The sequence below is a fragment of the Rana temporaria genome, chromosome 11 (assembly GCF_905171775.1).
Source record: "Rana temporaria chromosome 11, aRanTem1.1, whole genome shotgun sequence".
Lineage (NCBI taxonomy): Eukaryota > Metazoa > Chordata > Amphibia > Anura > Ranidae > Rana > Rana temporaria.
Window position 1 is genome coordinate 52,083,048 of NC_053499.1, and position 12,829 is coordinate 52,095,876.

At 42.6% G+C, this 12,829-nt stretch overlaps 1 protein-coding gene across 4 annotated transcripts in view; it reads right to left on the reverse strand.

Annotated features, from left to right (window-relative positions):
• LOC120917307 (AP-2 complex subunit alpha-2) overlaps positions 1-12,829 on the reverse strand; it is a 140,632-nt gene that overhangs the window by 89,930 nt on the left and 37,873 nt on the right. For all 4 annotated transcript variants that reach the window (XM_040328510.1, XM_040328513.1, XM_040328512.1 and 1 more), the window contains exon 2: positions 5,742-5,810. In XM_040328510.1, the coding sequence (XP_040184444.1) occupies positions 5,742-5,810 (69 nt within the window). The remainder of the gene's footprint in view (positions 1-5,741; positions 5,811-12,829) is intronic.

Sequence of the window (12,829 nt, forward strand, 5' to 3'; positions counted from 1 at the left end):
ACACCTTCCCCGTTGTTCTGTGTGGCAGTGACACTGATCGTCTGTTCCCTGATATAGGGAACGACGATCAGTGATGTCACGCCTACAGCCATGCCCCCCTACAGTAGGAATCACTCCCTTAGGGCACACTTAACCCCTTCACTGCCATTTTCACAGTAATCAGTGCATTTTTATAGCACTTCGCTGTGAAAATGACAATGGTCCCAAAAATGTGTCAAAAGTGTCCGCCATAATGTCGCAGTCACGGAAAAAAAAAAAACACGCAGATCGCCGCCATTACTAGTAAAAAAAAAAATAATAATAATAATAATAATAATAATAAAAATGCCATAAAACTATCCCCTATTTTGTAAACGCTATACATTTTGCACAAACCAATCGATAAACGCTTATTACGATTTTTTTTACCAAAAATAGGAAGAATACGTATCGGCCTAAACTGAGGGAAACAAATTTTTTTTTTATATCTTTTTTTGGGGATATTTATTATAGCAAAAAGTAAAAAATATTGAATTGAACGGATAATTGCGCTGTTGTGCCACGCTGTACCCAAACAAAATGGACGTCCATTTTTTACCATAAATAGAGCTTTCTTTTTGTGGTATTTGATCACCTCTGCAGTGTTTATTTTTTGCGCCATAAACAAAATAAAAGACTGGCAATTTTGGAAAACAAAAAAAAAAAAAAACACACACCGTATGGTATATACATATCGCAATCTCTATCTCACGCACTCACACACACATCGCTATCCATATCACACACACACACACACACACACACACACACACACACACACATTTAGGCCAATATGTAATCTACATATTTTGGGTAAAAAACAAACAATATCTCGCAATAGACATATATTGATTGGTTTGGGCTTTTTGGGGACCAGTGACATTATTACATTGATAAGTGCATTGTTTATAGCACTGATCAATGTAAAAAAAATGACACTGGCATGGAAGGGGTTAACACTAGGGGGCGATCAAGAGGTTAAGTGTGTTCCCTGGGTATGTTCTAACTTTAGAGAAGAGGGGGGGGGGGGGGATGATGAGCGAGCTCACTGGGACATGGACAGGGATCACTGTTCCCGATTACTGGGAACAGAAGATGATCCGACATGTCATTAGGCAGAACAGGGAATCGCCTTGTTTACATAGGCAGTTCCCCGTTCTGCCTCTATACACAGATTGCGAGTTGCCGGCGGAGCGAGTCCGCAGAACCCATGGGCGTGCTCGCTCCCACTATCCTCCTTGCAGGAGAGCCAACCTGCCGTAGTAAATGTACGTGAGCTGATCGGCAAGTGGTTATGAAACATTAATGTACAATGCAGGGGTATTGGCCCTGCATTGTATGTGGAGGCAGTAGGCATGCAATCATGGTCAAGCACACGTTACAGAGGAGGCTTTGTGGGACCAATTGCACAATTAGAGGGGCCCTGCTAAAGTGAAGGAGAAGTTAAGTGTTAGGCCTTATTCCTGCATCCCCCAAACTGAAGCAAGCAAGAAACCCTTGCAGTGTGGAGGTTACCCCAATGCAAGGGTAGATTTTGTCAAATACCCGGAGCTGGGATTTAAACAGACTTTAAAGTTGAATTAAAGTGATGTCGGGAGTGATGTCATTGTGACCCTGACCATTTATACATGAGCCCATGTACCCAAAAGAAAGACTGGGCGAAGATGGAAGCGGTGGGGAGCTGTAACAGGGCTCCATGTACGGTTAAGTGTCAGAATGTGCTAGTATGCGGCACATTTTAGTACATTATGACAAAGTGTTACTAAACCCACAACAGTAAAATCAGTCTGTATATGCAGTAAAGCATGCTCGTTATGCTCACTGTGGAACCCAAGGGGTTAATCCTCTGCATTGTGTAAAAAGGCTGTTTGATCCCGTCTTCTTCTGATCCTCCCTTTTCCACAGTCCCCAATCCAATCTCCTCATAAGACAAAGCCTCTGGAGGCACATGCCCAGTTTGGTGTGTATTGCTAGAGTTTTTCTCCCTTCGGAGAGTGCATGTGATTGTCAAAGGGGCCAATCAGCACTGTCCAGACAGAGGGTCAGGGGTCCTGCAACCTCATAGGACAGTCAGAGTATAACGAAAACTCCTTCTAAAAGACTTCTATTTACTGCTGATGAGAAAAGGCATTTAGCAGTTTATATTTACTAAAATAATTGTATTTCCATGTTCTGTGTACTGTGGGAAACCAGATATGTGGTAAGTGATAGCAGTGAATGCAGGGTCCTGGGTTTAGAAACACTTTAAACCTGCATGGGGTCCAATTTATTTTGTGGCAGTTTACTATCGCTTTAATATCTGCTCCCGCCCCCCCCCCCCCCCCATCCCATGCAATCACATTTCCTGACCATTCTTTCACATTACTTCACCTTTTACTGAGATAATACACACACACACGCGAACAACCAACTCATTAAAAAAATAAGCAATTATAGGATTTACTAAACTATTCTAAGTATATGTAAAGCCAGTTGGAAGGATTTAAAGAACCCTGTTAAATTTTTCTTTCTGGTAGTCTGTATCCGATCAGGAAGATTTCCTGTAATTTAATGAAAGGGATGATCTTAAAGGGTCACTAAAAGAATTATATTTTTTTTAGCTAAATAGCTTCCTTTACCTTACTGCAGTCCTGGTTTCGTTTTTGCTTTGATGTTGCTGTAATTCCTCTCTGTTCTGGACACTTCCTGGTTGTCTGTTTCCTGATCACCACAGTACTGGGAGATTTCTCACTGTGGTCACTAATCAAGGAGGTGTGATTACTGTGTGTCTAAAACTCCTCAGCACCAATCCAGTTTCGTTTTGCAAAACCTTCACTGCCCTCTATTGGCTCTTTGTCTCTGTACATCAGAGAACCAGGAAACAACAGCAAAAATGAAACTAAACTGTAGGTACATTATAGGATTGGTTTTTATCTATTTTTAAAAGCAATCAGTTAATAACTATTATGTCTCTATACCCTGTAAACAGTCATTTCAGCAACATTTTTTTTTTCCTTTAGTGACCCTTTAATTCAATACCCTTGTTACACATCTCTGAAAAATAAAAGAAGATTTTATAATTATTTTGTGTAAAAGAGGTTGTGAATTCCCTAGTAGATTATAGTCCAGTGTATGGCAGAGATACACATATTTCATTATAGGGATGAGGACGCCCAGTTTATAATCACGATTTACATTTACAGTGTATGTGGCACCGCATTTAAGCCCTATGTACTATTTGGCTCAGACAAAATGCCCGGCCCTCAAATTAAACAAGACGCTCGATGAGAGTATTTTATATGTTTTTGTAGGTGGCCCTCGCCACTCGATGTGCTGTAATACCATTGTATACGAAATGTGGGGATATTGTACCTCTTTTGGTTTTCTGTAACATGCTTTATACCTTCTAATAAAAACTTAAACAAAAAATAATCACAATTTGTAGGGTCTTCACCTATTGGTAGAAATCTTTAACATTTCCTGCCCCATGGAAACAGCAGGAAATAAAATAAAAATCTCTCAAAAGTAAAAAAGAGAAGTTTACTTTTAGGGCACTTTCACACTGGGGCATTGGGGGTGTTGGCGGTAAAGCGCCAGTATTTTTAGCTGCGTTTTACCGTCATTTTAGCGGTGCTTTTCAGCTGCTATTGGGGAGCTTTTAAACCCGCTAGCGGCCGAAAAAGGTTTAAAAGCACCCCCAAAGCTCCACTGTTGCTTCGGCGGCGCTGCCCATCGATTTCAATGGGCAGGGGCGATTGAAGAGTGGTATATACACCGCTCCTAAAGCACCGCACCACTCCAGTGTGAAAGCCCTCGGGTTTTTACACTGGAGTGACAGGAGAGGCGCCTTACAGGCACTATAGCGCCTCAGCGTGAAAGTAGCCTTAGTTACCAGAAGACGTTTCCTCAGAGATTTCCCCTCTTCTGTTATTTTTTTTTTTTCATCTTTTGGCAGCGCAAAAACATTGCACTATTAAATTCCGTTTACTGACAGTGTGAGATGCAAAAGCGGATCTTCACCTTCTTAGTCGACTTTACGCCTCTCGACCTTCCCTCCCCTCTTCTATACCAATAGGACAATTTTTTTTTCCCCCATGCTGGGCCACCTGGGATGCACATCATATTCTAGGAGGCCTTTAGCCTTTCATTCAGCAAGTAGGAGGTGAGTGGGCCTTGCGGAGCGTCATGGCAATGCCCCACCAGCTGAAACCGGAAAAGCTGGTGGGCCTCTCGATGACATCATAAGTAAGATGGCAGTGCAGGACCGAGCAGTGACTGATAACAGATCAACAGAACGCTGGATCCAGTGGCTGGATGAGTAAGTATCCAAATTGTGCAAACGAAAAGGAGGGGGGGGGGTACTGGAAGCGGAGGCTGAAGATCTGCTTAAAGTGGTAGTAAAGCCCGCTTGGTGTTTTTTTACAGGTAAGCCTATAATAAAGCTTACATGTAGGTAAAATGTGACGAGATCCTTCCTCGCCCAGGTCCTGCTCTCCCGACACTCCTCTGCTACCAGTGAGTCAGCTTTCAGATTGCAGCGTCTGATGGTCCAGTCATCCAAGGTTCCGGGGTCCGAACTACAGCTATGTGCCATTCAGACCCATTAAGAACAAACACCAGGCAGGCTGTATGTAAGTTCAAGCAGGACTCTTTATTTCAAGTACACATCACACTTTTATACAGAATTTTGGAACATCCCACTCCCAACAACCGCTTTCCTATTGGTCAATTGTAAAGTATATCCAGTCTTCACTCAAGTCCTCCTTGACCATGCAAATGAGGACTTGAAATTGTCAACAGGGATTGGTCCAATAGCTTGGATAGAAAGACTTGTGTATTGAGACAGAAGCCCCAGGGGGTAATCAATGTACACAATAACCCGGGCTACTTAATTACTACCTCTGAGAGGTTACATTGCTTTAGACAATAGAATGCTAATTCAATACAGCTGACAGGAGGCTTCTGACCTTTAGAACAATAAACACATACATCTTCACACATACATTCTAGATTCAATTAACCTTCAATCCATAGTTTTTTAGCCAGACGGAGTGTCTCCGACACCCGCTCTTAGCCTGCAGAGCACAATAAAAGGTATTTCTCTAGCTGGTTCCACTTAGCATTTCAATAGCCGGTGTCCTTGCATTGAATGTCCCTCTCCTGTGTAACAGATGTCAAGTAGAAACACTTTAATATCTTAAGATCCATGACATAGGTAAAATAAAGATCTCCTAAAAACGTGCACGGTTTAGGAGATATTCACCCTGGATGCAGCAAATTATGTCACATGCGCTCTGAAGGCATGGCATACCCTGCTGGAACCCAGGGCTCCCTCGCGCATGCGCGGCAGTAACGTCATTGCAGCTTTGGCTAATTACATAGCCGGAGCGCGGAAACCTGAAAGAAAGACCGGGGGAATCGGGCAGCTCCGCGCAGTGGTAACAAAAGCACTGGAGGGCTTTGTTCCAAGGTAAGTATTTCATATTGTGAAATTGCCTTACAGGTGTTATTTTTTTTTATTTTAAACCAAAACGCAATTTGCTACCGCTTCAAGCTTTCCACATTATGAAAAAAGTTTGGTTACCGACATACTAGATGTGTGGAGCATTGCACAGAAATGGACAAAATCACGACCAACAGCTACTGAAGGGGGATATTCATAATTTGTTAACTGAAAAGGAAAAAGGCATCATTGAAAGAAGTCAGATATCCAATGGGATCTGGAAAGAATAAAGTATACATACCCTTAAACTTTGAGCGAATGTTAGCCAGTTCCTTGTTTATCCTTTTTATTTCTGCTTCTTTGCTCTTGCCTGAGGAAACAGAAGTAGAGCATTTATTAAATATATGGTTCATATATGGCTTCAGTTAGCTAAATATGTAGTTCTAAAATAACAAATAAAAAGGTGTGTACCCTTTCACACGGGCATCATCAGTGCAGTGACATTTTTTACCAAAAAAAAACACAAAAACACACTGACACATACTGATCCGAGTTCCATCAATCTCCATTGTTTTGTAACATCTGTGTGCAGTTCAGATCAGTTTAGGCCCCTCTAGGTTCCCAAAATCAGAAAAAAAAAAATGCAGACCTTTCCTATTTTTTTGAGCAAACTGATGTAGGCGGTTATAAATGCTCATTTACATCCACCCGTCCCATAGACACACATTGCGGTTCAGACTGGAACCATCTGAAAAACTGAAGGCCTGTGGGAAAGGGCTCCAAAATTCATCTCAAAACACACACAAAATTTTAGGGCAATAAAAAAAAAAAAAAAACATATGATATTAATGACCAATACATAACCAAAGCCAAGAAAAGGTTTATTTGGAAATGTAGTAGAGGGGGTGTGACTACCTAAGGCCAAGTTCACACCAGCATAAAAAAAAAAAAAAAAAAAAAAAACACCCCTCAAATGCTTATGCAAATGATAATGACATAGTGCTGTTCACACCATCAAAACATGTAGGCTGCATTCACACCTGAGCGTTTAATCGCCTGAAGCGCGACGCTCAAATACGCTAGAGGGGAAAAAATACATGATTCCCTATGGAGATGGTTCACATCTCCACTCCAAGCCGCCTGACGCCGAACGCCTGAAGCTCAAACAAGTTCCGGACCCTTTTTTGTCGCACGTATCGGGCGGTTTGGTCGTTTTTGAGCGTTTCCATTTCCCATGGAAACGCTCAATTCAAGCGACTAGCGCGTCAACGAGTGTTTGCTACGGGCGTTTCGTCGATTTAATCAATAGAACATTTCACCCAGGCAGAAGATTAAAAAAAAAATCTACCAACTTAGCAACAAATGATGAAAAGATGATAAAATATGATAAAATAAAAAACGTCGAAGTACAAAAACGTCGGACGACGCTGTATGCAAACGCGCAAATAAGCATGAAAATGCATGACAAAACGCCGGAAAAAACGACCAACGCTAAGGTGTGAATGCAGCCGTAGCGTTAGCGCCACTTCAAAATCATGTTGAATCTGTTTTATTACGTTTCAAAACAATCGTAAACAATAATGAATGAATACAAGCAAAGAACAAAGTCCGATGAGTGTACAATTATACATTAAGATTGGAAGAACAATAAAAACTTGTATCACATAAGCAGAGTCAATTATATGTCATTAAGGCATGAGAAATATACCATTTATTTGCTTATCAAGTAATCAGCATTCCACTAGAAACAAGGGTGTAAAGAAAAAAAATAACACAACACACACCCCTCAAAACACACAACACACACACACACACACACACACAACACACACACCCCAAACACACAACACGAAAATGTGGTGGCCCTACTGGCAAAATGCCCCTTGAATATTAAAGCCTTTCAAAGTCCCCCCCATTCAAGTCTATGGTAACGCTTTACAAGCTCTCTGGCTGGCAGTTTCAGTGCAGTTGAGGGGCCTTAAAATTAGCTAATTAACTGTAATGGAAAAAGTAGCTTGAAGAGCATATAAAAAAATTGTTATTTGAAAAAAAAATGTCTAAGTAAAAGAAAATCTCAAAGTTTGGGCTGTCCCCAGAACAGTAATAGAGGGGAACTCCCAATGGGGATACTAGTTCTGGTGACCTGGGGAGCTCCAATGGATTCCCTTAAATTGCAGGGATTTCCTCTCTCACTTCCTGTTTTGGGTATGGGACAGGAAGTGATCTCCCCAACGCCACACAGATGGCAAAAATAAAAATACAATGGGGGGTTATAACCCTCTTTTGCTCTATCCAAAATGAAAAAAAATACCTTTATGGTAAATTTAGGTTTCTTATATTGCAGAAGACATTGCATGTGTCTTCTGAAATAAAGAGCCTGCCTACTCTCAGATTTTGAAAATGGGACTTTAGTTCCAGTTTAACACAAGGATGAGGAAATACGTTTATTTTTGAACATTAATTATCATTTTATACATCTTGGCTCGATGCTGCATCTGTCCCCCACTGCCTATAACATTTGGGGGTTCTAACTAGAGGGAAGGAGATGGCAGAGAAAACACAGGGGAAGCTCCATTAGCATTGCTGGTTGTCTTGTCATGCCAATGGCCACCACAAGATGGCGCCAGATCACAGAAGGAAGCATAGGCCTGCGCAGAAGGCCGCGGCCTCAATTACCAGCCGGCGAGGCCCGACACAATCGCGCGGCGGGGGAGCACGGAGACACAGGATGGGGTATCCTGTGTCTCCGTGCGCCCCCACCGTGTGATTGCGTCGGGCCGCGCCATCCAGTAATTGGGGTCGCGGCTTTGCGGCCTTCTGCAGGCCTATGCTTCCTTTCCCAGGCACCAGGTCGCCAATTCTAGTCACAATTGCGACCTGGCGCCTGGATTTCGTTGAACCCCGTCTTAGTGACAGGAGGCACAGGCAGCTTGTATCAAGCTACCAGCCTATGACAAGGGAGTCTGTCATGCATATATTCTATTACGTCCCGTCAGGAAATGTACAAAACTGTTTTAGGTTAAATTTTTTGTTTTCTTTAAATAAAAATTGTGATCAGAGTCTGATTATGTGTACCTGATTCAACCTCTTAGTGTATATAGGGGTGCACCCAATGGAAATTTTGGTGCCAAAACAAAAAATGCAGGATGCCAAAAACCAAAGCCAAAAGTGTCAGCTAATAAATATTTAAATTGTATTATATTCAGCTTTGTAAATACTATCAATTCAAAATGAATATGAGTTTATTGGCCACTATTGGCACCTTTAGTGCAAGAAAAGCTGAAGAAAATTGCAGTCTGCAGTCTCAAACCATCTCCTGTCCCTGTATCATGTCTGCAATCTTAAACACACTGCTAATGGAATTAGCAAAACCCATTTGGTGCACCTCTATCAGACATGATACAAGAGATCAATGCAGCCTCACCAGTGCCCATCAGATGCAGCCTCACCAGTGCCCGTCAGCTGCAGCCTCACCAGTGCCCGTCAGCTGCAGCCTCACCAGTGCCCGTCAGCTGCAGCCTCACCAGTGCCCGTCAGCTGCAGCCTCACCAGTGCCCGTCAGCTGCAGCCTCACCAGTGCCCGTCAGCTGCAGCCTCACCAGTGCCCGTCAGCTGCAGCCTCACCAGTGCCCGTCAGCTGCAGCCTCACCAGTGCCCATCAGCTGCAGCCTCACCAGTGCCCGTCAGATGCAGTAATCTCTTGCTTTGTCACAAAGCTCAAATTTGAATTTTCCATGCCGGCCACTGCAGTAACAATGTCCCACCTCCTGTGATACGTCACACCGATTCGCAGGAGGCGGGACATTGTTGTAGAATCCATGTGTATTTTACATCTATGGGTTATATTTTGACACAAAATACCATTTTAACAGAATACCATGTGGGAAACTGTAATGTGTACATAATAGAATATATATATATATATATATATATATATATATATATATATATATATATATATATATACATATATATAAATAAAAAAAACAACAAACAAACACACACATTAATCCTTTCCCTACCGAGTCATTGTAAAATGACGTCGGCGGGAACCCTCCCTCAGAGTGGACGTCATCTGACGTCCCTGCATTCCTGGGCGGCTAGGGGGCACCTGCCGCATTGCTCGGGACCCGGTGCGCGTGCCGCAATCACGGCAGGACCATAGATGTGTGTGCGTAAACACACATCCATGTCCCGTCAGCGGTGAGGAGACCGATGTGTGTCCCCAGTACAGAGGAACACACATCGGTCTCCTCCCCTTGTGAGTCCCCGCCCCCTACAGTTAGAACACACTTTAGGGAACATATTAACCCCTTCCTCGCCCCCTAGTGTTAACCCCTTCCCTGCCAGTCACATTAATCAATGCAGTTTTATAGCACTAATCGCTGTATATATGTGAATGGTCCCAAAAATGTGTCAAAAGTGTTTGATATGTCAGCCGCAATGTCACGGTCACAATAAAAATCGCGGATCGCCGCCATTACTAGTAAAAAAATAAAAATAAATATAAATGCCATAATTCTATTCCCTATTTTGTAGATGCTAGAATTTTTGCAGAAAACCGATCAAATACGATTTTTTTTTACCAAACATATGTCGAATACGTATCGGTCTAAACTGAGGAAAACATTTTTTTTTATGATATTTATTAAATCAAAAAGTAAATAGATAGTGTTTTTTTCAAAATTGTCGCTCTTTTGTTTATAGCGCAAAAAACAAAAAAAACGCAGAGGTGATCAAATACCACCAAAAGAAAGCTCTATTTGTGGGAAAAAAAAGAAGGATGCCAATTTTGTTTGGGAGCCACGTCGCACAATTGTCATTTAAAGTGCGACAGCGCTGAAAACTAAACATTGTTCTGGGCAGGAAGGGGGTGAAAATGCCCTGTATGTGGTTAAAGTAGCATTCAAAAAATTTAAAGCGAGCAGCTATAAATACTGCAGATGCTGACTTTTAAAATAAGGACACTTACCTGTCCAGGGTGCATGCCATGTCCTCACCCGAAGCCTTCCTGTCCCCTTGGCTCCGGGTGGAGGTGCTGGCATGGCTAGTACTGATAAAAAGGAAGTGAAGCCTTGCGGCTTCACAGCCTGGTTCACTACTGCGCGTGTCGCACTGCACGTTCCAAGTCGTCCATGCTGTCTTCTGGGACCTGAATGTCTCCCAGAAGACAGTGAGGGGGGGGCGGACGGAGGAGGGACTGGACATGGCATAGATCGCCATGTCACGGCATAGATTGTGAATACTGCAGCGCTCTTTTGCCGGAAGTGGGAGCAAATATCTGTATTGGACAGGAATCTGCTCCCCCCCCCCTCCCGAAAGGTTCCAAATGTGACACCGGAGGGGGGGGGGGGGGAATCCGGATAGCAGAAGTTCCATTTTTGATTGAAACTCCTCTTTAGGCTACAAATTGTTGGGGATTCACACTTCTGTACCTTCAACAAGATTAAACTGAACATCTGCTGGTACAAACCTGAAAGCCTGCCAATGTGAATATGTTGGATCATGAATTCCATGAACAGTTTATTAAAATAATACAGAACTGTGGAAACCACCATCAACATAACATAAAAAGGAAAAACCCCCCCCCCCCCCCCATTTTGGAATGAGTAGAGAGTTTCATTGCGTTTTTTGTCCCTTGTTAACTAGTTTACCTCCAGAAGATTTAACCTCCTTCATGACCAGGCCATTTTTTGCGGTACAGTGCTGCGTTACTTCAACTGACAAATTGCGCGGTCATGCAATGCTGTATATAAATACATTTTAGGTCATTGTTTTCCTACAAATAGGTGGTATTTAAACGCAGAAAATGAAAACCTCAGTGGTGCTTAAACAAAAAATTACTAGCAAACCAAAACAAAAAGTGGACACCACACAATATTTTATACCTTACTATAAAACATATCCAAAAAAATAAATGTATAAAGCACACCACACAACGCAATTTCTTTAAACATTATGTATTCTACTACAGTGGTCCACAACATTTTTGGCATCAGGGAATGCTTTTGGTGTAGCCACTTTTTTCAAGGGGGGGAGGGGTATCTGCGTATGAACAACCCCCACTGAACTGTAAAGGAGCACTGTACTGCAATGATTACAGTCCCCTTTATATCACAGTGCCCCTTGCAGTCATGGCCCCCAACACTATATTTTTTGCTATAATAAATATCCCCAAAAACGGTTAAACAAAAAAGGGATTTTTAATACAGCTTACCTGTAAAATCCTTTTCTTGGAGTACATCACGGGACACAGAGCAGCATATTCATTACTATGTGGGTTATATGGAGTACCTTCAGGTGTTGACACTGGCAATCTCAAACAGGAAATGCCCCTCCCTATATAACCCCCTCCCATAGGAGGAGTACCTCAGTTTTGTAGCAAGCAGTATGCCTCCCAAAATGGTCCCCAAAAAGAGGGGTGGGAGCTCTGTGTCCCGTGATGTACTCCAAGAAAAGGATTTTACAGGTAAGCTGTATTAAAAATCCCTTTTTCTTTATCGTACATCACGGGACACAGAGCAGCATATTCATTACTATGTGGGATGTCCCAAAGCAATGCTCACAATGAGGGGAGGGAGAACATCTCCAAGACAAAAGGATTTAATTTAGAGAAATACTCAAATCATAATAAATCCAACTTAGTTGAGAAAAATAATCTTAAATTTTAAATTTAACTCAAAAAAGAGGAGCCCCCGGAATCCGAGGGTCTCAAACTGCAGCCTGCAGCACTGCCTGCCCAAAGGCTGTATCAGTATTCCTTCTTACGTCCAACTGGTAGAATTTTGTAAACGTGTGGACAGAAGACCAGGTTGCCGCCTTGCAAACTTGAGCCATAGAGATCTGGTGATGCGCTGCCCAGGAGGCGCCCATGGCCCTAGTAGAATGAGCCTTTAATGATACTGGAGGAGGCAACCCTTTCAAGCCGTAGGCCTGAGTGATTAATTGCTTAATCCACCTAGAAATGGTGGACTTTGCAGCTGCCTGCCCCTTCTTGGGCCCATCCGGTAATATGAACAGCACATCTGTTTTCCGGATCTTCTTTGTAGCTTTAAGATAGGCCTTCATGGCCCTGACGATATCCAAGGTATGCAGCAACCCTTCCTTTCTGGAAGTAGGTTTAGGGAAGAAGGATGGTAATACCAAATCCTGGTTCAAATGAAAACTGGATATAACCTTCGGTAGGAAGGAAGGATGAGGGCGGAGAACGACCCTGTCCTTGTGAAAAATAAGATATGGTTCCTTACAGGATAAGGCCGCCAGTTCCGATACTCTTCTTGCGGAAACTATGGCGACCAAAAATACTAACTTCCTTGTCAGTAAAACCAAAGGAATTTCAGCCAACGGCTCAAACGGTTGTTTCTGTAAACTTGACAGAACAAGGTTTAA